Here is a 27,604-nt window from a genome sequence, read left to right on the forward strand (position 1 = left end):
CACTGTGTAGAAAAGAGCACGACCACTGAGAAGCACGGGGTAGCCCATCATCTATGGATGATTAAAATGCAGACATGTTCTAGTCAACAGCTGTCAATAAAATCACTCATTTATTAAAGATTTATAAAAACCTATCTTTAGTGCATGGCGGGTGTTCAGTTTCTCTGCAGCACCCCTGCAGGACAAGTAAAGCATTACACAATTTCCAATAAAATCATGGGCTAGGTCCTTCAGACAAAGAGACACACTTGTATGATGAATGAGAACCGTGATTGGAAGGACACCCATTTTGCCCCAGTTATAGAGACATATCTGTGTTTTTCTGGTGGTGGTGGTGGTGGTGGGGGGGGGGGGTCCTGAAGCATAGCCACCTCTCTCTACCATGAAGATGCTTTAAGGTGGCGTATATTCATGCCAACTGCAAATTAATAGGTTCCATTGATATCAGAAGATTTTTGCTAATAGGCCTTAGATCTGTCTCTGGGATTGTGGGGGTTAAGTTTCCGTGGAGTTCAATCCTGACATCATAAAGAGTAATGTTTCTTGTTCATGCTGTGTATTTATTTTACCGTGTGTAGTTACTAATCCATTAATGCACTGGCTGATCCTCCTTATGTAAAACATATGGACGGGGTAATTTGCATGCGTGATTTTCTGACACCTGGATAACATTATTACATCTGTAACATATGGAAAATTGGATGCGGTTGTCTAATTACGAAACGGAGGAGCTCAAAGATGTCAGCACGGGACGTTCAGACCCCGAGCTGGTGAAATACGTATAAAGGAGATGTCATGTCCTGTAATATTTAGCTTTTTTGGCAATATATTTAGAGTTTCCATTGCGGCTACTTTGTCAATAACTGAGGGACGTGGGAAGATTATTGGGGGGGAGTTCTTGGTAACAATACCACCCATGATCAGCTTTTGGCTAGAGATCCCCTTGTATAAGCCCAGGATAGACAAACGCCAAGTATACCGTTGAACACAACTTTTTTCTCACAAAATTCTATCCAGGGCTGTCAAGTGTATTCCTTTCTATTGGAGGAGGAGAAGCTAGCTACGTCTTCGCTCTCAGACTTTACTTAATAGGCTATGCTTCTGAGCATTCCTTGTTTATAAGGGCTTGTTCACACTAAGGAGCGGATTCCGCTCAGGATTTCTATTAGAAGCGGATTCTGCTCAGGTGTTCTATGAGAAGCAGATTCTGCTCAGGTGTTCTATGAGAAGCGGATTCCGCTCAGGTGTTCTATGAGAAGCGGATTCCGCTCAGGATTTCTATGAGAAGCGGATTCCACTCAGGATTTCTATGAGAAGCGGATTCTGCTCAGGATTTCTATGAGAAGCGAATTCCGCTCCGGTGTTCTATGAGAAGCGGATTCCGCTCCGGTGTTCTATGAGAAGCGGATTCCGCTCAGGATTTCTATGAGAAGCGAATTCCGCTTGCAGCAGCCTCCAGTTGATTTCACTGGGATTCTTCTGCTTAGAGAATGCTGGAAGTTGAAGTTTTTCAACAACTGGATGTCCACAGTCTACAGAATCTCCTGTAAGGTTGGAATCGCGCCTGCCGTCAAGTCACAGACAAATCATACATATATTTTGGTTGTGCGACTGACATGCCACATGCAACCCTAGCCTAATGGTGTTTCATACATCATCTATAGATATCAGCCGATAGTCAGTCCTTCCAACCCTTTCTTGCGCATGCATTCTGAGCTTGAGCGAGTGTTCATGTGTTTTCAATAGGAAGTAACCCCAGGCAGCATATTATCTCATCTGAGAACTAAAGGATTGGGCACACTGAGACCCAGCAACCTAATCCATCTTTTCCTTGTAAGAAAATCAGGACAACCCACCCTCTGTGCAATAGATGTTCAGCCATTCTTTCCAAAGGATAGCATGTATAGCAGTATAGCATGCTTAAGGTGTACCTGTCACCGAGACATTTCAAAAGTTTTGATCTGTCGGGGTCTGATAGTTCAGACCCTGACCAATTGTTAGAACAAGCAGGGAAATAAGTGCTGCTGACCGAGACCATCCCATAGACTTACATTATAAGTTTGTCTGTTTAGCGTGCTCTTCCCCCCAGCTAGTTCTAGCTATTGTTCGCAGTCTGAACTTTCCAAAACTTTTTTTAAAGTGACAGCACCCATTTATAAGGAAAACAAAAAAGCTAAATACCATAACACTGGCCCTTGTGGATACCAGCATGTATCTTTGTGTATTAGGTCATTGCTTTCTAAAGAACTTTTCAGAATGATGGGACTATGGTTATTTATTCAGACACGGCGCCTTATAAAAAGTTTGGCTGTGTCTGGTATTGCAAGCTCAGCACTGCTCGACTCTGTTCACGCAAGAGACTCTCTTAGACGCCTTTTTCTTATACATACTTAGATTGATAAATGGTATTAGTTTCTTGATGAAATATCTTATAATTTTTCTTTCTTTGTCTCCTAGACATGGAGGAGCTGATCGTGGAGCTGCGATTGTTTCTGCAACTTCTGGACCACGAATATCTCACGACAACAGTTAAAGAGAAAAAGACTGTCATAAGCAACATTTTGCAAAGGATACAGTCATCCAAAGGTCAGTAAGACGACTGCTGTCCAAGTCAAGCTGTCTCTGTGGTTAACCCAGCACGTCTTAATGCTTCAGGCCCGGCAGAGGATGAGATTGTCACAATGATTCACTTATGTTTTGACATCTCTGTACAGTTTGTATTATCAGCCTGATACATGATCCATCATCCATTACACAATATCATTATTACACTGTGAAACAGCCGAATATCTACTGAGAAAATGAAAAAGAATGTTTTCTGAGAAAGGAGAGGGCGCTGCGATACACAGTAAAGTAACCCTAACCCTTAATCTGGTAGGTGCCAGATTTTCAAGAATAATCAAGATTATCAAGTATGGATTATCGGACTGGCTATAAAGAGGAAGGCTCTCTGTAAATATAAATATATACATATAACAGTAGACAAAAAAAATTATATAATCAAAAGTCCAATTTATAATTTGCTTAGTAATTCATGATCTGTTGCTGACACCTTGCCGCCATCTTCCTCTTCCTTTTAACCAAATCCAGAAGTACTTGCAGTGTTTGTGAATAAGCACTCTTTGGTTCCGAATGCTGGGTGCAGGCTGGGGGGGTCGTGACGTCACGGCCACGCCCCTCATGATGTCACCACGCCCCTTCAATGAAGGTCTATGTCAATATACGTAATATGTTAGTCAATATAGTTACATTGAGGGGGCGTGGTGTGACATCACGAGGGGCATGGCCATGACGTCACGAACCCCCGCAGCCAGCACCCAATGTTTGGAACACACCGTTTAAGGAGGTGCCCACAGTGGATTTCCACAAGAGTATGGAGATACGCTATGGTCACCAGGTAGCCGTATCCATTGCCCCAAGCAGCAGCCTAAATATACACGGATCAGCCATAACATTTAAAACTAATATTGTGGGATCCCCCTTGTTCCACCTATTGAGATCTGACCCTCAAGGCCTGGACTCCATAATATCTCTGAAGGTGTCCAAATGCTAGCAATGAATCCTATAAGTCCTGTTAGTTGTGAAGTGCAGCCTCCATGGATCAGACTTCTTGTTCCAGCACATCCCACACCTGCTTATTCAGAATGAGATTTGGGGAATTTGGAGACTAAATCAATATTTTGTACTCTTTGTCATGTTTCTCATTCCTGAATAGTTTTTGAAGTTTAGTCGGAGTATTATCTTGTTAAATGAGCCCTCTGCCATTAGGGGATCACACTGCCATGAAGGGGTGACTTGGTTTGCACAATGTTTTGAGAGGTGAGAAGTGTCACAGTAATATCCAATTAATGCCAGGACCTAAGGTTTTTCAGCTGACCATTACCCAGAGCATCATCAGGCCTCTGCTCCTTGTCTTCCCATAATGTATCCTAATGCACAAGCACCAATCTTTGGATTCTTTAGACCAGGCTGCCTTCTTTCATTGCTCTGTGGTCCACTACTAATGTTCATGCATGGACATTGTGACTGGTCTTTAGTTACAAAGCCAACAAGCTGCAATAACCTATGTGTTACAACACAATATGTGCTAAAGTATCTCTTCTGTGGAATTGGACCACATGGGCTAGCCTTAGCACCCTACTTGCATTAATAAGCCTTGGGTGTCTATGACCCTGTTTCTTTTCTTCTGGTTGTCATTGACCTGCTGTTTTGGAGATGCTCTTCCTCAGTCATCTCTCCATCAAAATGTTGCCCTTGTCAAAGTTGCTCAGATCCCAATGCTTCAACTTCAAGAAATGACTTATATTTTCTCCCCTTTGAAAGAAGCCATTGACATAGGATAAATAATGTTATTCACTTCATCTTCCAGTGGATTTAATATGATGGCCTTGTGCTTTCCCTGATTAAATTGCAACAGACAGCGGGTAAGGACATCCTAACCTACTGATAGAGGCCATTACAATAAGCATTATAGTACCTGGTGTGCTATTTATCTGTAATATCAGTTTTATTAATATGCGGATAAGGCCATTCGGTTCACTGGGGGCTTTCCGTGCATTGATATGGCCGCCCGCCTGATCCTCTAACAACGCCACCTCATCAATACTGAATCACCCCTCTGTAGTAGCATCGCGTTAAGTCACTTGTGGCTGTATTGGTGTAATGCCCCCGTGCACCAAACAGTGACGACACAGTGGCATAATGCAAGGCAGAGGGGTCTCTTAGTATTAATAAGGAGTGGGCAGCCGTATTGATGCGCTGAGGGGTAAAGGAATGCCAAGTGCACTAAACAGACACCTTTTTCATATGAATAAAACTGATATTACATATAAACTGTACAGAGGAGCGCCATATTAAAGATACTATATTACTTATGGCATACCTCCCAACTTTTGCTGAGAACAAAGAGAGACAAGCCACACCCACTAATCACGCTCTCGGTCACACCCCTAGCCATGCCCCATCACACCAGCACATGCAGAATGGGAATACCTCTTTAACGGCAATAACGTTGTCAATCTGTCATCTAACTTTAGGCTAGGATTACCACAATAGACCATATAAAAGATTTCAGTTGCATCAGGTGACTAACAACCCTCATCATTACTACTACAGACCATAAATGAGATTACATACAGTTAAATCAGGTGACGTCTTCTCTGTTTGGAATCGGTCACTTTCCTTTTTCTTCTCCATCCGGGCCCAGACCATCATGATTTCTCCCAGCTACGACTCCTCTCTGCAGAACCTGTCGGAAAAATCATTTGAGGCTCCGCATTTTTCAAAGACCTATAATGCCCCAAACCATAATAATGGGTAACCCGAGTAGGTAGGGCCCCTCCGAAGAGAGTTGCCCCTGTAGGTAAGTCCACCAGATATCTGTATGAAAACCTCTATATGTAGATAGTAGGTAGCCCTCTATTAGCTTGGAATTTAGTCCCCATTAGCTGGGCAGGAATGTAGTAGATAGTCCTCCAGCAGCAGTTACCGCATATTAGGTAGACAGCAGTGCCCCCACATTAGATGAGCAGCAGTTCCCCCACATTGGATAGGTGGCAGTTCCCCTACATTGGATAGGTGGCAGTTCCCCCACATTGGATAGGTGGCAGTTCCCCCACATTAGGTAGGCGGCAGTTCCCCCACATTAGGTAGGCAGCAGTTTCTCACATTAGATAGACAGCAGTACTCCCACCCAAGGAAGGCAGCAGAACAGACAGTCACAACAACCCCAACAACCGCAAACCCCACTGCCTCCTGCCGCCCTGTCATACATACCTACCACTGTTCGGGTCCTTTTGCTCTGTTGGCTCCCTCAGCACAGCCTCTTCTTCTTTTTTTCCTCTTCCTCTGCGCTTCGGCGTCTGATATAGTCACTTGCGCTCCAGAGCACAGGCGAACGATCCAGCCTCTTGTGTCTGCTGGTTTACTATAGCCACGAGCACAAGAGTGATTGACGGGGGTGAGGAGCCAATGGCTTCTCACCCTGTCAAACTTTTTACTGAGCCATCACATTTAACTGTAGATGCCTCATAAGAGGCATTTACAGTTAAATGTGGGGGACGTTCCAGGACGGCAGGACATCATCCCAAAAGCAGGAATGTCCCGCCGGATTGGGGGCGGTTGGGAGATATGCTTATGGTAACGGCCCCTATTAGCATTTAGCTCTAACCTGCTGTCAGCGTCTCTTTAAAATTAGTTTCTGTGAGATCTGTATCCCATATCAATGGATGGAAAAATGAATAAACACAACATCTGCCCCCTGCTGGTGTGTCCCTTTAGACGGTTGGTATTTTGGCCAAATAAGTAAATAAGAGCTTAGGTTTTCTGATGCCTCTGGATGTCATAGTTTTCCAACTGTGTGTGTGTGTGTGTGTGTGTGTGTGGGGGCATCGAGATTTGTCCTAATACTAATCAACCCCTTTAAAAGAAGCTTAGGCCGCGTTCACATCATGATTTCTGATACACAGATATGATTTCTGAAGCTTAAATCGACTGTAATGATATTTGTGGCCGCATTTAATGCTATGACTGGCATGGAACCAATCATAGTTAGATAGTGACTATGTTCAGGTCATTTTGTGAGTGCCTCCGACTTTCGACGTGGTTAACAAAAGTCGGAGGCGCTCGGAAAGTTCATTAAACAATGTCCATGGTGCTGCTGAATACATCTAGTATTCGCTCTCTAGCATTGTAGTATTTACTACGATGCTGCGCCCAGGATGGTGTTGCTGGAATCAGATGCTGGAGGACTTCCGGTGGGACGGTGCTAATCTGTAGAAGAGCTATAGAAGAGCTATATTGGATAAAAAATGTCCTTCTTTTTTGTATTCATTCTTTTCTGCAGCTGTTTTCCTGAGCTACTGGCTTGAGAAAACTACACACCCAAGGTTACTGCGAGGTTCCTCCAGTGCGTTCCGAGAAAGAGCATTAGCTATGAGGGATGGTCTCAGCCTCGCTGGTGTACATTCAGGCAGGGTTAGGGGGCACCAGCATACTATAATACTATAGGGTGTTCCCGCCCAAATCTCACAAACGTTTGGATGATAAGAACATGACAAAATAGGAGTTCCTCCCTCTAACATTACCCTGTGCTCCAAACTCAAGTACAATACGTAATAGTCACAGAGAAGGGAATTTATCAAGCTATTTAGACAGCTTTTTTCATCTAAATTTCTCGCAGGAAAAGTCACAGGCTGATTTCGTGCAACTTGTCCCTCAACATTTAGAACATTTAATTTTTATTACCAGATAGTGATCTGATTTAGATCACTTTGTGCAGTGGTCACTAATTTATCATGTGGACCATATTTAGAAGAAATCAAAGGGCAATTAAAGGGGTATTCGGGCAAATTTTTTTATCCCCTATCCAAAAGATATGGGATAAGATGTCTGATCGCGGGGGGCCTGCCACCTGGACCCCCCACGATCTCCCTGCAGCACTCCGGATTTCCGGGACTGGGGAAGTGACGTCACGCCACACCCCCTCCATTCATGTCTATGGGAGGGAGCGTGACGGCCATCAGGCCCCCTCCCATAGTCTGGGCGACTTTTAATACAATTGTCTCAGGGCCCGCCACTGCACTGCAATATTTAAACAGAGCAATTAAGCGGGCATTCACCAACGTCCGTGCGCCATTTGATAAATTTGGCGCAAGGACGCCACTTTGCCAACAACTTTTTTTTTTTTTTTTTATCCAAAGTGATCAAAAACCAAGTTTACTTTTGATAAATGCCCCTCATGGTCTCCATGCGGATATATTTGATATATTTTACCTGCACCGACACATTGCATCATACTATCAGAATAGCAGAGATATATTTCCTGCTATCCTGGGGCTTTATGTAGACTTGGTAGAATTTTTTGGTGGAAGTTTTAGGTCTGCCTGACAAACGCAAATAAATAAATTGTAATTGTTGGGGGGGGGTTTATCAAGCTGTTTTGGGATATGTTCACACTAAAGAAAATTTCCTTGCTGCAATTCGGGAGCAGATATGCTCTTTCTGCACTGTCCTAAAATAAGCGCAGAAATTCGGATCTGCATAGAAAATTTCCATTCAGAAATCAATGTGTAAACAGAGTCCCGGAAATCCCATTGAACTGGAATTCCTCCGATTTGCAGACTAAATGCGTCTCAAAATCAACATGGATTCTGCCTGAAATTACTCAGTGTGCACAGGCCCTTATAGTAAGATTCTTTGTTTTGCCTATAGCAACCAATCAGAGCTTTGCTTTTATTTCTTATAGTGCAATGGTAGGACGAAAGCTGGGCTGTCATTGGTTGCTATGGGCAACAGAGAATCTTTATATAAGCCAGTGGTCTCCACTCTTGAACTCCCAGATGAAGCAAAACTACAACTCCCAGCATGCCTGGACAGCCGTTGGCTGTCCAGGCATGCTGGGAATTGTAGTTTTGCAGCATCTGAAGAATTCTAGCTAAACCAGACCAGGTCAGATACTCCAGTTTATCCATATCTTTCTTCTTTCGAGAGGAGAATGTATCTGCACACTTTCTTGGCAATGCAATGAATGACTGATCTCCCTAGGTTACCACCTATTACTATACCTCCATATCTGCAAGGGAAATGGAACCGTTACATAGTGGCTCTTTATTTCCTACAGATTTCCCTATGGAACAGATTTTTTTTTTGGCCACATTTATGTTTTTTTTTTAGGAGTAGGGTCACACAGAGGGCATCCCCAGCATACTTTACGATGTGGATGCGCCAACGGCTTCCTGCTAGCTGGTAGCTCTGTGTCCACTCGTGACTGCCGGAGGGAAATCCGCTGCTACGAGTGGACACACGGATGTACCCAGCTGCAGCAGGGAGCTCTCTCTCTTGTTACTGCCGTCGGCGCATCCACAGCGTGGATTCGCTCTGTGTGACCCTACCGTAATACAGGGGAGAAGAGATGCCTGTGTATGTTATCATTGTCTCCCTTATCCTCTCCCTGACGTCTGTCTTATTTGGCGGGAAATTGGTGGGATTTGCTGACTAATGTCTATGTCCAGCATAGCTACTGGTGAGTGGCTGTTAGCCATGCTACCAAAGAATGCTTTAGCTATGTTGCCGTATAATCTCGTAGACCACAGTATAACATTGTTCTCATGCCAGTATTCATATGTTTTGTCAACAGAACTGGAGTTGAAGAACCATGTGCACAAAGCGGAGACATCGAGCAACGTACCTGCCCCTCCACAAATGCCTCTCCCAGAAATCCCCCAGCAGTGGTTGGTAAGACATTTGTTGACTTACGGTATTATATATGTTTAAGGACTCGCTACTTCGCGTTGAGCAAATAATCACAGTACGCTGGAGCTGTAATCCAAGTCGTACAATACCCACAGGATATATCAGGTGGAGACCGTAACCCAGCAGATGTAATGGTGTCCGCACTATCTCAATACACATCTCTGTCCTGTTCCTTTTTCTTGGAAAGCAAAATTATCCACAATGCGTTCCAATACTCACTGAATGTTGAGCCATTCGGAGGTGTCTGATGTTTGCAGAAGGGAGTGAGACAGCACAATGTTGAAATAGCTGATTCCATCTTTGGTATAGGCATATAGGCTTGGCTGAGCTCTGCTTTTGTTTCCAGCATCAGCATATTCTTGATTTGTGCTTGAGGACAAGAGCAAAGTTCTTTGACACTCACATTTTAAAGGGGTATTCCAGGCTTAACTAACTTTTAACTATCCTGCCCATTATGAAGAATTGTGCTAGTTCTACATTTACTTGCTGTACAGCTCTGCCGTGGATAGTCTTCTTTTTCTTCTTTATATGGTCCCCCCAGATATGGATGATGTTCGTCTCACAATCCTTTGCGGCTTGAAGAAGCACCTGGTATCAGGGGGCTTGGCTATTTCTTGTATTTCCTCACAAGCCAGCCCCCTGATGACGTTTGCGGTCCATCAGTACGTCATGAAGTTCCGGCGTTCCCGCAGATTGCCGAGATCATGGGACACCGGCACGTCCGGATGTACAGATGGACCGCAAACGTCATCAGGGGGCTGGCTTGTGAGGAAATACAAGAAATAGCCAAGCCCCCTGATACCAGCTGCCGCCTCGTGCCGCAAAGGATTGTGAGACGAACGTCATCCATACCTAAACGAAAACGCTAGACCTGGGGGACCATATAAAGAAGAAAAAGAAGACAATCCACGGCAGAGCGATATAGCAAGTAAATGTAGAACTAGCATAATTATTCATCATGGGCAGGATAGTTAAAACGTAGTTAAGCCTGGAATACCCCTTTAAGGATGGCCATATCCAACTCAGACTTTGGAATATGATAGTTGGGTCACATTTACTATTACCTACTTGCATAGTTGATAATGTTGCAAAAAAAAAAAAACACAGGTCAACCAAGCCTGACCTATAACCCTACTGTGTTAATCCGGAGGAAGACAAAACCCCTATGATGCAGGTTGCTCCATACCAGGGGAAAAATTCCATATACGGCAATTATAATAAATCCCAGGGTTAACATCAGAAATCTAGTACCCATATATAAAGGGGTTATCCAACATAAGGTGACTTTAGTATTAACCGGCCACACAGTAAAGGATCCGTGCTTGTGTTGGTGGTCTCCCTTAAGTCTCCCATAATGCTTCTGCTTTCTTTGTGGGAACTGGGTAATTCCTGTTTCTGTGCCCTTCCTCCTACAATTCCCAGGATCCCTTGTTTCTAGGAAGAAGGGGACTTATCTCTCTCCCACACATCAGTCACCCCACCTATTGCAGTACAGCTAGGCTCCCTTCCATGCGTGCTGTGCTTGAAAGTACAATTTCCTGCAGCCCTGTGAAGAATATTCTCCCTCCCACCCAGCAGTCACTCCACCTTGAAGCACTGCTATGCTCCCTTTGAACACCTGACTAGTGATGCATTTTCGCGAGCTGCACTGCAACCTGGGAAAGGCCCGAGACATCACTAATTTTTTATGGTGATAAAAATGAACATCCGGGGCAAAGATCACTTAAGAATTGGCCAACCAGCCACCCAACACAGGCACAGACACTATACTATGAATTACACAGCCCCTGTAGGTATAATAGAAAAAAAAATCCTGAAATACCCCTTTAAGGTTATTTTTTTATTAAGAAAGGTTTCCAGAAACAACACCCCTACCCCCCCCCCCCCCCCCCCCCCCCCTTGAACTTGTTCAATGAATCAACTACCGCAACATCACCCGTGGCAGAAAGTTCCATAGCCTCTTCTATTACAGTAAAGAATCCCTGGTTACTGGCCCAGTTACAAAGAGATTTCTGTTCTGTCCATTCCCTTTTCCCTTGCTGCACGGGGACTATACGTTGATCTGTTCCATCTCCCTTGTCTGCATTGCACCAGATAAACATGTGTTCTGTGCATATTTTGATGCATCTCACACGTTTGTTAGCCTTGGCAGCAGCTGCCTGGCACTGGTTGCTAAAGTTAAGTTTACTACTATTGTAGACTGTGTTTGCCAACCAAAGTGTGCCTCCAGCTGTTGCAAAACTGTCTGGACATGCTGGGAGTTTTGCAACAGCTGAAGGCACTCCTTGGTTGGGAAACTCAGATTTAGAACATAATCATAGATTTTTGCTTCCTCGCCCAAGTGCATAACCTTACGTTTATCCACAGTAATCTTAATTTGCCATTCTTCTGCCCCAGCCTCCAGCTTCTCTAAATCCCTCTCTCGTATGATATTATCCTCCTCTGTATTTTTTCCTACAGAGCTTAGTATCATCTGCCAATATTAAAATTCTGCTCTGTAAGCTACAAAGTCTACATGGTTATTAATAAACTTATTGCTTAAAGCGGACGTGTCAGCAGGAAAACAGGGGTGTAAGTAAGTACATGGATAGACAGGGCTAGCCATCAGAATTCCTCACATATCCTTCTTAAGCCTTTTGGATATTATGCAAAAGATGCGCAAAAGCCCAGGGGTGTTCTCCAGAATGGCAAGAGTCCAGTTAAGTCCAGCCCATGCCCTCAATCAATGAGTTAGGCAGCTGCAAGCAGACCAGCGGGTCTTAAAAAAGAGAACATGGGCTGAACTAATCTGGGTTATTGTCCTGCTGAGGAATACCCTCTCATTTGCATAATAACACAAATATTTATTTCTCGGCGCTGGAGAGAACTATGGAAAAAAAAGGCATGTTCGGGATATTGATGACTAGGCCTATCTGGTCATGTTCTTATTTAAACCCATGTTTTTCTACTGCCAGGTCTTCTTTAAGGAGGTCTCCTTAAAATGAATCTAATAAATCTCCAAGGGCTTGTGTTTCTCTGCCATTTAGCTTCATGCCCTCCAGTTCTGTTGAGGTTTGTGTCAGATTTGGTATCTCATGTGATTACAGCCTACAAGCCCGTGTGATTTCATCAGCCTGGTCCCCCCTCCACTTACTTCTTTTGTTGCCCTTTTTTGGTTCCAGTTGTATTGAGCAAGGCATGTACAGTGGTCCCTCAACTTACAATGACCTCAACATACAATATTTCCAACATACAATGGTCTTTTCATTACCATCGTATCTTGAAACCAGACTCCACATACCATGCTATGAACAGTCCAGATCTGCAAAAAAATGGCTGGTAGAACTGACCAATCAGAATGGACCAATCAGCATAGACCTGAATTACGGAATTGCATCTACTGACTGGCTGTCTGGTAGCGCCCCCTACAGTACAGGGAGGTAGAAAACGTTCTGTATTACTCTTTACCTGTGCCAGGGTTATCTGCTCCTTTGGACACCAAGTGATGGCGGCTCCATTTTACTTTTTAGGACACTGTGTGTACTGTACAGGACCCTGAAGAAGTTTGTGTCCTCTACATAGACAGTGATTTACAGCTTCCAGCAGCTCTTTTTTACTTTTATATGTAAGAACTTGCTTTATCTGTTACAAACTTTCCTTTATTCTTCGCTTTTTTCACTTTTTAAGGGACCACTGTATAGTTTTTGCATAAAGATTGAAAATGGTAACCACACTGTAAATAAAACACATGGTGTCCCCATGCCAAACATTATTAAAAAAAAAAAAGTGTAGTTCATTGAGAAGGAAAGTTCTGACAGGGTAGTACCTAAACATTTGCTGTTACAGTGGCTGCAGAAATCCACAAAACTCACAGCTGCAACTCAGATAGATAGTCATTTCATTCAACTTTAGTTGCATTCAGTCATTAGTTACCACTGAGGAAATGTACTGTGAAATAGTGGGCATACAGGTAAATGGCGATCCATTTAACGCATTGTGTCCACCAGAGCAATAGGCATTGCTTGATTGTAGCTCTTTGCTCTTGGTCATACAGGAAGGGCCAGTGCGGGGCATACACACAGTTTTTTGGATTACCAGAATTGTACAAAATATTCCACCCCTGTCTTCCTCGTAAAATCCTTCCTTTTTCTTTGATGGTCTGCTTCCGTTTCTTCCTATTGTCGGAACATTTAGTCATCAAGCCGAAATAAATGCACTTGAGTCCCTTTCAACATGTAGTTCTGTGAGGTCTCTGTAGGCAAATTATGCTGTCTTCATTAATAATGGAGCCAGAAGGGGAAAGTGTGATCCAGGCTTTCACACAAGCATGCTGACAAGAAGCTTCCACGAGCCAAATGGGCTATAGTTTTTGGATGGAAGGTGAAGAATGTAGGATGGCGGCTGTGGAGAACATAGAAGGGATTTCACCTGACCTTTCAATTCTTGGAGAGGGAATCCTGATGCGGATTATTTTTGGAATACCCTGAATCTTTTGTGGTTCATCTTGTGACGTGAACTTACTCAATCGGTCTGAGGCTGAGCCAGTTGGGGAGTTCATGATTTTTCCTACTGTTGCCTGGCTGTTATTTTTTAGTATTCCTCTATGTCGTGTCCATAGTTTTTATAGCTATAGACATAGGGGGAAGCTAATAAAGGGTTACAGGGAAAATTTACTTCAGTTTGCTTATTTTTGCCTGTAGAAGCTTCTGGTCTTCAGTACAAAGTCTGTAAGGGCATATGCACACTGAGGAAATTCTGCTGAAATCCCATTGATCTCTGTGCACACTACAGAAGCTCCATAGTAGAAATTCGGACACGCATCTAGATTCTGCTGAAGGAACGAACATGTCCCTCTGGAAAAGCCCATTAGTCAATGGGACTTTTAATTTCCGAAACTTAAAGGAAACCTATCATCCGTATCACCCGCACTAACCTGTCATACATCTTGTAGTGCTGGTGATACTGATCAAAATGTGGGATATGTAAAGGAGGTCCTTGAGGCATGGGTGGAGCTACGACCCGAGCTCTGGGCACTCTGACGTCATCTTCACCTGGAGCAGATATCAGCCGAACGCTGCTTCCAGGTGTACCCAGTAGCACGGTCGCGTGGGAGGGATTATGCATATGGGTGAGCCAGGCAGAGCGCCCGCCCAGCCGAAAATAACGTCAGTCAGAGCTCGGGTCGTAGCTCTGCCCGTTCCCCAAGGACCTAATTTGCAAATCCTGAAAACGAGGAAGAACTGTGTGACGGTTTGGGACGCCTGAAGTATAATTTTGATCAGCATGACCCGCACTACTAGCCTGTATGACGGGTTAGTGCGGTTGTACTGCCGACAGATTTCCTTTAATTCCATGGTAAAATTAGACAAAAAATAAGTACAGATTTTGGACAGGGCAGATCCGCTGAAAGAATTCCTTGCAATTTTCTTGACAGAAATCGACCTGAAGTGTAGATTTTTAAATCACTTTAATGTTGCAGATTGGAAGGTAAAATCCGCTCAGAATCAGTAGCAATTTCGCATCAAATTTGCATCAAAATCCGCATGAATTTTTAGAGCGCATTTGCCCTAAAGGATGGGAAAGTTCAAACCCATCCTGCTTGATTTTTCCAACAACATCTACCATCACGGAAAAATTGGAGGCCGCCATATATCTAAGACATGTGGCTGGTACCACCAGAATAGACAGGTCCAGTCGATGCTTATTAAATGTGTATGGCTAGCTTTAGGCTTTAAAAAAAGGTGAACTTGTCCAGGATTTCCTCTGTTAGCTAAAGCTTCATCCCATTGGTTTTCTTGATCCTAACAGCTGATGGTAGGAATGACCAGCAACATGGCTTACATCCACTTGTCCCTAAATAGAGTTCTCCATAGCAGAGATTCCTTTAAAGGAGAACTACCGTGAAAATTAACTTATCCCCTTTCCACAGGACAAAACGGGATGCCAGGATCGCACGTCGTCAGCTGGTAGACGACACACGCTTCCTTAATTTCTATGGTAGCGCTGATGATGCCAGAGTGCTGCTCTTGGGTCTTTTCAGGGCTCCCATAGAAATCCTCACTGAGCGCTGGGTCCCGTTCCAGAACTCCTGCAATCAGCTGCTTATCCCCTATCCTGTGTATAGGGGATAAGTTAATTTTTTGCCAGAGATCTCCTTTAAGTCAATAAATGTTGCACACTCTAGAAGTGCAAAATCTACAGAACAATCAATACCAATATAGATCTCTAACTCATTGAAGTTTCACCTGCTATCTTCCATTGCGTTGGCTGTGTTTTGACATGTTATTGATGTTATAATATATTCTTTCAGTTTTGTGCTGATTCATCATATAGATGACTGTCTGTGTATTCAAGATCAACCCATTGGCACCCTGCCCATTGACATTGGTCTTTGGTCCTCTACATCACTACCGGGTATTTATCTTAACAGTACACATTAGATTTAAGTTTGTTGAACCCCTTGATTCAACCGGTTGACTGGCTGATGTGTATGGGTGTGTCTTGAAACACCTCAATGGCAGAATTTGGAGGAGAAAAAAATGGTTGGAATTGGATTTCAACATGTCTGATACATTTGTTCTGAAGGGAAATAAGCTGCCTACAGAGGTATCTGGCAGCAGCTTTTTGTTCTCTCCCCATTTAAAACCAAACTTCACATGCATATTATTTGGGGGGTGTTCGGCAGAGATAAAAGTGTACGGCCAACCTTAGACTCAATCTAAGGTTATTTATTTTACGGTAAGAACATAATCATGTTTGTTATATGGACTTTTCCATGACAGACCTCTAGGCAGAGAAACCTTGCTAGACAGCTTGAAAGAACAACTAGTACAATTGTAAATTGACTCCATCTGTGTTGACGTTGGCGAAACAGTACGGCTCGGACCAGCCCTGTAGTAACCATCGATGTAAAGGTATCTGACTCAGACATGAACCATTTGTGTTTCATTTCCTTCATTGCTAGAATTCTGCATGACTTCCACCTAGGAGAAAATAAGGGGAGATTTACTTAAAATATTGACTTACAAATTAATTATGAAATGGCCTTCCTGGTGTGGGAGTGAGCACCCTGTCTTAGTTTTCTTTGTAAGTATTTGTGTTATGTAAAGTGAAACCTTAAGAAGTTGGGAGACCTTTACCGTAAGAATGCGTTTAGGATCAGGACCTGCCACACTAATATTTCCTGTTTCCATATGTTCATTCCAGAAGAACAGTGCAGTGTGTCAAGTTAAAATATTGCTTAGTGGTTTTACCTAGTGCCTGTTTTTTTTTTTTTTTTTTTTATAAAACTAGATGAAAAATGAAGAGCAAATATTTTAAGGTATGAGACTCTTATTAAAAATCTAATAAATTACTAGAGTATAAGAATTCAACTTCGAAAATGTGGTGCAGCAGCCTCCTATGAAACCATTCACACCATGAAATTTCTGTGGCGAATGTTCTGGACCCCAGACTTCGCCCAAAAAAATGTTCATTCATTCCGCAGAATGTGTTTGGAATGCGTTGCAGTCTATTGAGACGGCACACTTTCAAGCGGCCGAGTGCCGGCTTGATTTGCTGGTGATCGCTTGAGGCTGAGCTGCAATGTTAGACATAATTCCTCCACAAGGGTGGAGCACATTCTTGAGAGAGTGTTCTCAAGTTCATCCCTGAGCATAAGCCTCCACAATTACGTATTGTTGGAATTCATTGTCCGATGTCACCGTAGAGTGCTCAGTTAGCAATGCCAAAGTGCCTTATGAGTACTGTCTTTCGATTAGTATTAATCCCACCATACAGAGCTTAGTTTATACCTTCTTCTAGTGATTAATATAAATGTTTAGTGCAAGGCCCTATTCATACTGTGTTCCTTCAGTTTGTTAGAGGAATCCCATCCTATCCATTGTCATCCTATTTAGTGGCTTGAATTGAGTCACCTACTGACGCTGTTTTAGCTGGTTCCGGTTAGTATTCGCTAATGTGATGGGACACAATAGTGCAACACAGTACCCTATTGTGCCCCATTGATTGAGTCTATACTAGTGGGAAGCAACCTGAATGCAGTCAGTAGGTGACTCTGTTTTAAACCATTTTTTAATTAATGGGGTCCGCTGCAGGACAATACAGTATATGTTGGCATCCCTTTTTAGCTGGTATGCCGATGGATGCCTCTAATGTACTGCTGGAATGCAGTATGAATGGAACCTACATAAAATGGAAGTCAGGACCCATCAGACCCGCGGTCAGGCCGGGCCTTATGGCCTTAAAGTATACAAACGTTGAGCTGTATTATGCTTATGTGACATTATTCTATGCTCTAGGTTGTTGTTTGAGACTTTGTTGCCTTTGTTTATAGCATTAACTGTATTTTAATATTCTTTGATGTTTTCTATCTTTTGTCATAACAGCCTCCAGACAATGGACCCCCGCCTTTGCCAACGTCATCACTTCCAGAAGGGTACTATGAAGAAGCTGTGCCTCTAAGCCCTGGTAAAGCCCCTGAATACATAACTTCCAGTGAGTTACTAATTTATGTTGGTACACAGCCATAGGTCTTCATGTACCAGTATCCTTTAGGGTGAATACACATGCTGCAGAGGTGTTGCGGGCATTTCTTCAACTAAAAATATGTTCCATACAAATGAATGGGTCTGTTTCTTCAGCATGCCCATAGATTTCTGCAAGGTGAATGAGACAGTCACAGAAATTCCTTCAACGAATATGCATGTGTATTCACCCTTAAAGGGTTTATCCACAATTTTATAAAAACTAATGTAGTGCTGGGGCAGAGAAAAATAAAATCTTACCTAGCGCCGGACCCACGCAGCCCCGGTTGGCCTTCAGCTGGTGCTCCAGTCTTTTCTCTTCTTCATGCTTTAAAGACGAGTTCTCAATGCTCTGTTCTCTGAAGCAGGGAAAAAAGAGAATATCAGGGGACGGGGGCGGAGGCGAACGGGAACTGCCGGGGACCAGCGCTAGGTAAGTACAGTTAGCCCCTCCCTGCCCCAGCCCTATATTAGTTTTTATAAAACAGTGGATACCATTTTAAAGCAGTGGTGGGTAACTGGCGTCCTTGACTCCCTTAATCCATCTGTAGATTGCACAGTGTGTTCACCATCACTACTAAAGAGGTTTTCCCACTATACATAGTTATGGCATAACCAATCCCAGCATGCCCTGACTGTGCCAAGAGCCTTGGACAATAAATGCTTGTTCTATGGTTGTCAATCTGCTGAAGCCCCCACAAATCTCAGGAACTGGGGTTTTATGTCCACCATTTGCAGCAGTATGCATTGCTGCAAATGGGACTCAAGACATATAAGATTATAAAAAAAAAAATACTCGAACTGGCAGGAAAAGAGCTAAATATTACAACTTTTTGTAGTTTTACTAAACTTTTTCTTAAGATCTAAGGCCCAATTATTGGCTTTACAAATAATTCAACTAGTCTACACTAGTTGTATTGTTGACCTTTACAGGGGTTATCCGGGCATAAAAAAACATAGCTAATTTCTTACAAAAACAGCTCCACGTTTGGTATTACAACTTGGCTCTATTCAGTTCAATGGAACTGAGCTGCAGAACCACACCCAACCTGGGGACAGACTGGGAGCGTTTTTTTGAAAGAAAGAATAGAAAGTTTTTCTATGTCTGGATAACCCCTTTAAAGTATGCCTCCATTTTGCTGGATTGACACTGCTCTCATCTAGTGTTCAAAGGAACGCTTGTTCCTGGTAATTGGCCCATGTAAAAGGGACAGTGATCGGGCAATGAATGAGAAACATGGCTGTACTACTGCCCTCTACATGGTGTTGTGTCAGGACCCTTTTTTTTTCTTAGGCTGATGGTTGCGGTTTAGTGTAGGGGTGGTGCTTGGTGAACCTTTTTTTTTCCTACCGCGAACAGGGTAGAGGGGGGAGTCTCCTGCTGCAGACAGTTGCCTTGCAACGAGACATAGGACAGTACAGAGGAGGAGGGGGCTGCATGGCTTATTTCCTGGGACACAAAGAGACAATTTCTGTATTTCTCAGTCTTATCTGTAATATCAGACAAAATTCTATCCTGCCCATCTTATCCAAACCTATGCAGTAAAGCCAAAACAGGAAGTGTTATCCTAAGGTGTATACCCTAGTGGCAAGTGTTTATGGTCCTTTTTGTAATCTATTTTAAAAGACTATATATACAGAGACTCCCCGACATACGATGGCCCCGACATATGATCAAATCGACATACGATGGCCTCTCAGAGGCCATCGCATGTCGATGTCAGCATCGACATACGATGCTTTTTTATGTCGTGGCCATCGCATTAAGTACTATCCGGCAGCGCAAAATGCTTAAGCTGCTGCCGGATAGCAGCTTAATGTTCCCCGTGTGGTGCGGTGAGTATTACTTACCCCTCCACGATGCTCCGGGGTGCCCTTCGGGTCCAGCGCTGGTCCTCCGGTGTCTTCTCAGCCCTCTCCGATGACGTCAATACGCTGCTGCGCACGCCGTCCCGTCATCTAATAGGAACGGCGTACGCAGTGACGTAATGACGTCGCTATGTAGGCCCAGTAAGGCCTTGCGGAAGACAGCGGAGGACCGGAGAAGACAGCGGAGGACCGGAGAAGACCAGGAGAGCCCAGCAGAGGACCGGAGAAGACCAGGAGAGCCCAGCGGAGGCCCGGGGACAGGTGAGTATGACTTTACTTTTTTACATTGCACAAATCCCTCAACATACGATGGATTCGACAAACGATGGCTCGTTTGGAACGAATTACCATCGTATGTTGAGGGACCACTGTGTGTGTATATATATATATATATATATATATATATATATATATATATATATATATAATGTGTGTGTATAATCTTTTTTTTTAATCTTAAATACTATTCTAATTATATGTTTCCTTTAAACCTAAAATTCATATCCATTGCGAAAAGTATTTTATTTCTCTTGTTTTTAGTAATAACTGCAGCTCACAATTGTGATCTGTATTATTACTCATGGAGAGATATCCTAGGTTAATGTTGGCAGCTATCGGTAGCCTTTTGACCTCTGTTCTTGACAGCATTAATGTAGTCCAGGCTTTTGGGAAGGCTATTCCCTTCTTACTGTGATTTTCTTTGGCGGCCTTCCTAAGATATTCTCTTGAGGCCAAAGAGGAGGAACGTACACACAGCTTGTTCTTCTACAGAAGGGACTGTCACGTCCGTGGTCTAAACCCCCCGCTAATATAAATGGAGGGCGTTCTGTGTTGTTGTTGACGCAGTTACAAAACCACGTATCCGCAAATGTAGAAGGAGACATATAGGAGGACGAAATGATTAGATTTTGTGGTTTGAGGTCCTATGTGAGCCAAGTGATTGGGTCATTCCTCGCAGAACACAACTCAGGAAATATGATTGTTTCTTCTCTGCAGGGATAGAACATTCTTCACAGTTTGGTACCAGCATGGATTTTATGTTTGATCTCTGGGGTTTGTTATAGGATGGAGCTGGAGGATTTCCATCTTGTGATATTTCTTGTTTGCTCAACATGAAAATGATTTATTTGCGCGAGAAGCCAAGACTATCATCAGCTGAAGACTTGGCTCGCTTCTTCGGCCTCATTTGACTGTTTTCTAACATTAAAAAGAAAGAAAAAAAAATAAGTTCCCCCCTGAACATGAACGCACTTGGAGGTCTGTATGTGATCCAATAACTGGATAAATATTGTACAATATCTAGACCCCCCCCCCTCCAGCGTATAATCTCTGTTTTTCACACATTCAAGTAATATTTCAACAAATAAAATATTTCATAATATGCTTATGTGGAAATATTTGAAAAGTTTTTGTAAACTTTTATTATCTTTGAAGGGGTCATAAACTTTTTATTGCTGGGGTTAATCCTTGTCCATATGTTCTATTAGTGTGAACCCTGACAGCCACTTGCACAGAGTTGTTGACCCTCTGGAGGACTTTAAACTATTATTTATTGTATGATTGCTTATTTCTGTGGCCCCCAACCCAGTCCTCAAGGCCCAAAAATACTTAAGGATTCGAAATTTTTCGTGTCCTTTTCCGATGGAGTAACTAATAAAAAAAAACTGGAATGTTGGTGGGTCTTGTGGACTGGGTTGAGGGACCACTTGTTTATTTATTTGAATAGGGGCCATGTAATACCCCATTTCTCCTGCAGTGGCCACTGCAAAATAAATATATGGCTGTCTGCTGCTTCCTCTAATCACCAGGGATTTGTATAGAACAGAGTATAGGAAAAAATTAATCTTTATGCAAAATAAATTGACTTCAATAGATCCAGTATAGACGGTGTGTATACATATCTAATTGTTGCATTTTGTATGCAAAATTTTGGCAAATGCTACATTTTTGTGGTGCTTCTGTGAAAATCACAGCAAAATGTGTTCTTCCCACAATGCCTAAATACACCATTTATAGCTCCTGTTACTTTCATGTAGAAAGATTGTGAAGCCAGAATTAAGTTCGTCCATTGTTTTGCTAACTTAAAATGTCTTCTTTTTAAGATTATGATTCTGATGCGATGAGCAGTTCATATGAATCTTATGATGAAGAAGAGGAAGATGGAAAAGGGCAGAAAAAGAGACTTCAGTGGCCGTCTGAAGAAGCCTCTATGCACCTTGTAAAGGATGCTAAGATTTGTGCGTTCCTATTACGGAAGAAAAGATTTGGGCAGTGGACTAAACTTTTGTGTGTCATTAAAGAAAACAAACTAATGGTAAGATTTACCTATACCTAACTTTGTCCGGTACTGATCAGTATTTAGTGGGTTTATTATACTCCAGAGCTAAATTCACTATTCTGCTGGTGGAGTCATTGTTTACATGCATTACTGTACTTTTCCTTTACTGATCCTGAGTTGCATTATGTATTGTACTCCATAGCTGCACTCACTACTCTGCTGGTGACATCATTGTGTACATATATTACTTATCCTTTACTGATTTTGAGTTATATCCTGTATTATACTCCAAAGCTGCACTCACTATTCTGCTGAAGGAGTCACTGTCTACATACCGTATATACTCGAGTATAAGCCGAGTTTTTCAGCACGATTTTTCGTGCTGAAAACACCCCCTCGGCTTATACTCGAGTGAACTCCCCCACCCGCAGTGGTCTTCAACCTGCGGACTTCCAGAGGTTTCAAAACTACAACTCCCAGCAAGCCAGGGCAGCCATCGGCTGTCCGGGCTTGCTGGGAGTTGTAGTTTTGAAACCTCCGGAGGTCCGCAGGTTGAAGACCACTGCGGCCTTCAACATCATCCAGCCCCCTCTCACCCCCTTTAGTTCTGAGTACTCACCTCCGCTCGGCGCTGGTCCGGTCCTGCAGGGCTGTCCGGTAAGGAGGTGGTCCGGTGAGGAGGTGGTCCGGGCTGCTATCTTCACCGGGGAGGCCTCTTCTAAGCGCTTCCGGCCCGGCCTCAGAATAGTCACGTTGCCTTGACAATGACGCAGATGCGTCGTTGTCTAGGCAACGGCTCTATTCCGGGCCGGAAGCGCGGAGAAGAGGCGCCCCCGGTGAAGATAGCAGCCCGGACCACCTCCTCACCGGACCACCTCCTCACCGGACAGCCCTGCAGGACCGGACCAGCGCCGAGCGGAGGTGAGTACTCAGAACTAAAGGGGGTGAGAGGGGGCTGGATGATGTTGAAGGCCGCAGTGGTCTTCAACCTGCGGACCTCCGGAGGTTTCAAAACTACAACTCCCAGCAAGCCCGGACAGCCGATGGCTGCCCGGGCTTGCTGGGAGTTGTAGTTTTGAAACCTCTGGAGGCCGCATGTTGAAGGCCGCAGTGGTCTTCAACCTGCGGACCTCCGGAGGTTTCAAAACTACAACTCCCAGCAAGCCCGGACAGCCGATGGCTGCCCGGGCTTGCTGGGAGTTGTAGTTTTGAAACCTCTGGAGGTCCGCATGTTGAAGGCCGCAGTGGTCTTCAACCTGCGGACCTCCGGAGGTTTCAAAACTACAACTCCCAGCAAGCCCGGACAGCCGATGGCTGCCCGGGCTTGCTGGGAGTTGTAGTTTTGAAACCTCTGGAGGTCCGCAGGTTGAAGACCACTGAGGGCGAATGATGAGAAGAGGATGATGAAGGGGGGTGGGGATGATGAAGGGGGGGGGGTGTGGGATGATTACAAGGGGATGATGAAGGGGGGATGTGTGGGATGATAAGGGGATGTGTGGGATGATGACAAGGGGATGATGAAGGGGGGATGTGTGGGATAAGGGGATGTGTGGGATGATGACAAGGGGATGATGAAGGGGGGATGTGTGGGATGATAAGGGGATGATGAAGGTGGGATGATGACAAGGGGATGATGAGGATGTTAATGACGGGTCTGGATGATGACAGGGGGGGATGAGGTATTTCCCACCCTAGGCTTATACTCGAGTCAATAACTTTTCCTGGGATTTTGGGTTGAAATTAGGGGTCTCGGCTTATACTCGGGTCGGCTTATACTCGAGTATATACGGTACATTACTTGTTCTGTAATTATCCTGAGTTACATTCTGTATTATACTTTAGAGCTACACTCACTATTCTGCTGGTGGAGTCACTGTGTACATACATTACATTGCTTATCCTGTACTGATCCTGAGTTACATCCTGCATTTTACTCCAGAGCTGCACTCACTATTCTGCTGGTGGAGTCACTGTGTACTTACATCCATCAGCTATTTGTTGTGGGTCTAGTACTCTGGCATACAGCTGATGTTGCTGGCTAGACAATTCCCCTTCCTCATACAAGGGGGGTCCTAAGCATTGCACCCGCTCTAGGTCATCCATATTCTTGAAATGTGATATTATTACATTAAGGGAGGTGTCAGAGGTTCATGTGACCGTAGTAACTGATAATTTTATCTTCTTTCCCTATTAGTGCTACAAATCCTCCAAGGATCAGCAGCCACAGATGGAGTTACTTTTGAACGGCTGCTCAGTCTCCTATGTACCAAAGGATGGGAAAAAGAAAAAGCACGAACTGAAGATTACTCATCAGGGAACAGATGCTCTGGTCCTCGCCGTCCAAAGTGAGGAACAGGCCGAACAATGGCTGAAGGTAACCTGAGCTCTTCTTCAGTCATCTGTTTGATGCCATCTCACTGCTGATGTGTATTATCAATGTGGTGAGGGTGTGATAAGGGCAGATTGAATTACCCTAGGGGTAGATGGCATTAACCCCTTGAGTTTGTGACGCCAGGGCGTGGTTTATCCTCTACACCACCTGAAGGAATTCTGCTGGATCCTGGGCTAGGCAAATAATGACTCGAATGCCAAGTTACAGAACAACAGCAGCTTTACTGAGTCAGACAGGTGTAACAGTCTATACAGCTTGGCTAGGCCCACAGAGGTGACCAGTGACTTCAGAGACCTTAGGGCTTGCGGGGACTTATAGTGGACTAGTGGACAGACTTCACCCCTTCTGTAGCTTACCAGGCTTTGACTTGACCTGTGGGGCAATGGACTTGAGAATCCATGGCTGCTTGACTGACTTTAGGCCTCCTCTGGACTCCAGACCTCACTGCAACTCGGCATACAAGAGAAGAGAGAGAGCTAGCTCCCCCCCAGGGCTTATATGGGGGAGACTAGGAGGGGTCCCAAAGGTCACCCTTAGGTCACATGGTCATTGATACCCCACTGGATTACAATTACATGACAACAGGTTAATCACATGTCAACTGGTCTTAAAGGCATGACACATCTTAGTTATAATACATTATATAACCGACATACAAATGGATAGACAATGGGACAGGCCCATGGGACCCTGTATGGAGGCTGCCTGACAGGGCAGCAAGGGTACAGGGGTTCAACTCCTGTACTGGGCCACCACATCAACTAAACTCTAGGTGGTCATGTAGGTCTTCTCAACCTTTTACCATAAATAAAATGGTTATTCCTATCATAGAAACTGATCGAATGTTGGAAAAATATGCCATCATTTTCTGAAAGGTCAAGTTCTGACTGCCTGGATCCACTCCAGTCTTGAGGGGCCACATGGCTACCTTAGCACTGGCTGTACAGGAAATTACAGCCAGCCCCATTTTCTTCATTGAACAACTGTAAAGAGGATGCAGCACCCAACCTCTTTTTTATCCGGATTGGTGGAAGTCCTGGCAGACCCCTACCAATCAAAAAGTGAAAGCAAATCCTATCACAATGTTACCCAACCTGTGTGCCTTTAGCTGTTGCAAAACTACAATTTTCAGCCTGCCTTGACAGCCCATTGACCCTACCTCGACCATTGTAAGCTCAAGAGAGGTTTAAGGAGCCATCCATGGCTTAAGAATGTGTTCACGCTTTCATCTGAGACCCTGTCTTATTTGATATAAAGAATAGTGCAGCATGCAAAACAAAGGACATAAGAGTAGAAACTAATTGGAACTTATTGTGGTCTATTGGTTGCCACCAGTGTCGATCATGCAATGGATCCAGCAATATGGAGACCACAGCATTAGTGTAAAAGTTATGCGTTTCAGGGTTTATAGAAGATAAACATAGCTTCTTTATTGCAGCAACACTTATGCCAATGACCTGTGGCTGGTAATTTAAGGGTATTTTAGTATCAGAAAAAGTTATATCACCCTAAGATATATAACTTATTACTATAGTGCTATCACAAATTGTACTGGCTTCAGCATGGTTTCGTGAAATTCCCCTGACAGGAAATTGTGTGTACATACCTTTTTTGGGACATTTAGGGAAAAACGAAATGTGGTTAAAGCATGCTGCCTTGCTCTCAGCAATGCCACAGACAGAGGATCAGCTAGGGATTGAATGCAGCAGATTTCTGTAATGCCATTTATCAGCTCTATGTGGGGAACTGTCAGGAGTGTTGTGGAAGGGGAGTAGGCAGGGCTGGAGGGCTGTCAAGAAGAACTAAGGGAAAGCAATACATTCTGGGAATTGTAGTACTAAGCAGCTGCTTAACCAGGACAAATTGAGAGGACATGGTAGGGAGGGTAGAGGATTGCCTATTCACAAAGTAAATTTTGATTTTTGGTTATTTAAGAGCTGGGTGAAACCATTAAACAATGCTATATGCTTCTGCAGCATTTATATATATATATATATATATATATATATATATATATATATATATATATATATATTTGTTTAACCTGATATCGCAATACCCCTTTTAAGGGATTGGGATGACCTGCAATTCCAGATATACCCTACTAACAAGAGTGGTCCTGTTCTTTGGGGGGGGGGGGAGTGTGTATGCAGCTATTGTTTTCTAATCTAGTACAGCTCTTTACTTCCTTATGGAACATCATATGTTTGTCTTTTTACTTAAAGTGCAAGTCAGGCGTGAATTTTATTCTTGTGAGAAATCTACCTGCAGCTCAGAACCCCTTTCTGTGGAATATGGAAAACAGTTTTTCTGAAGGTTTTTCATCTCGTGTCTCATATCACTTAGTTCAGAGTGGATTTGTTGCTTTCTCTACTATTAGTATATAGCATTCCCTAAGGGCACATTCACACTGCACTTTCGAGCGGAATTCTGCTTGGAATTTCTCGTGTGAATGGTGCGTTCTGTGGAATTTTAGTGGACACTTAAAGGGGTACTCCGGTGCTTAGACATCTTATCCCCTATCCAAAGGACAAGGGATAAGATGCCTGATTGCGGGAGTCCCGCCGCTGGGGACCCCCGGGATCTTGCATGCGGCACCCCGTTTGTAATCAGTCCCCGGAGCGTGTTCGCTCCGGGTCTGATTACCGGCGACTACAGGGCGGGCGGCGTGTGACGTCATGCCTCCGCCCCTGTGTGATATCACGCTCCACCCCTCAATGCAAGTCTGGCTTGCATTGAGGGGCGGAGCGTGACGTCACATGGGGGCGGAGGCATGACGTCACACGCTGCCCGCCCTGTAGTCGCTGGTAATCAGACCCGGAGCGAACACGCTCCGGGGACTGATTACTAATAGGGTGCTGCGTGCAAGATCACGGGGGTCCCCAGCGGTGGGACTCCCGCGATCAGGCATCTTATCCCCTATCCTTTGTATAGGGGATAAGATGTCTAAGCACCGGAGTACCCCTTTAAATTACGAGCTCTGCCTGCTGTGCATAAAATGTCCATTCATAGTTTCTCCAAGCAGACATTCTGTAGAGTAAATCTTATATAGAATAATTATGGACCTTGAGATGTGTTGACACCTGGGCAAGTGGGGATAGTGGGTTATTTCACCATGTAATCTTGGTAGAAGGACAGTCTGGTGCTTGTTAATGGACCTAACCTTATACTGCCCAAGAAGAAGACGGCTAGGGTAACCTGATTTGGTCCCCCCTTCTTCATGGGCCCCATAACAGCTGCTTAGATCACCTCTATGTGATTTAGTTCTTGTATATTTTTGTAGACTTTTTCCAGGGAATGCTGGGAATC

At 44.0% G+C, this 27,604-nt stretch overlaps 1 protein-coding gene across 3 annotated transcripts in view; it reads left to right on the forward strand.

Annotated features, from left to right (window-relative positions):
* The window catches only part of AFAP1 (actin filament associated protein 1), a 142,517-nt gene that overhangs the window by 69,293 nt on the left and 45,620 nt on the right, over window positions 1-27,604 (forward strand). For 2 of the 3 annotated variants that reach the window (XM_056555052.1, XM_056555054.1), the window contains exons 2-6: window positions 2,458-2,586; window positions 9,137-9,234; window positions 17,619-17,727; window positions 21,728-21,939; window positions 24,098-24,277. In XM_056555052.1, coding sequence (XP_056411027.1) covers window positions 2,458-2,586; window positions 9,137-9,234; window positions 17,619-17,727; window positions 21,728-21,939; window positions 24,098-24,277 — 728 coding nt within the window. The remainder of the gene's footprint in view (window positions 1-2,457; window positions 2,587-9,136; window positions 9,235-17,618; window positions 17,728-21,727; window positions 21,940-24,097; window positions 24,278-27,604) is intronic. The other variant, XM_056555053.1, reaches the window with a different exon arrangement.

The sequence above is a fragment of the Hyla sarda genome, chromosome 1 (genome assembly GCF_029499605.1).
Source record: "Hyla sarda isolate aHylSar1 chromosome 1, aHylSar1.hap1, whole genome shotgun sequence".
NCBI lineage: Eukaryota > Metazoa > Chordata > Amphibia > Anura > Hylidae > Hyla > Hyla sarda.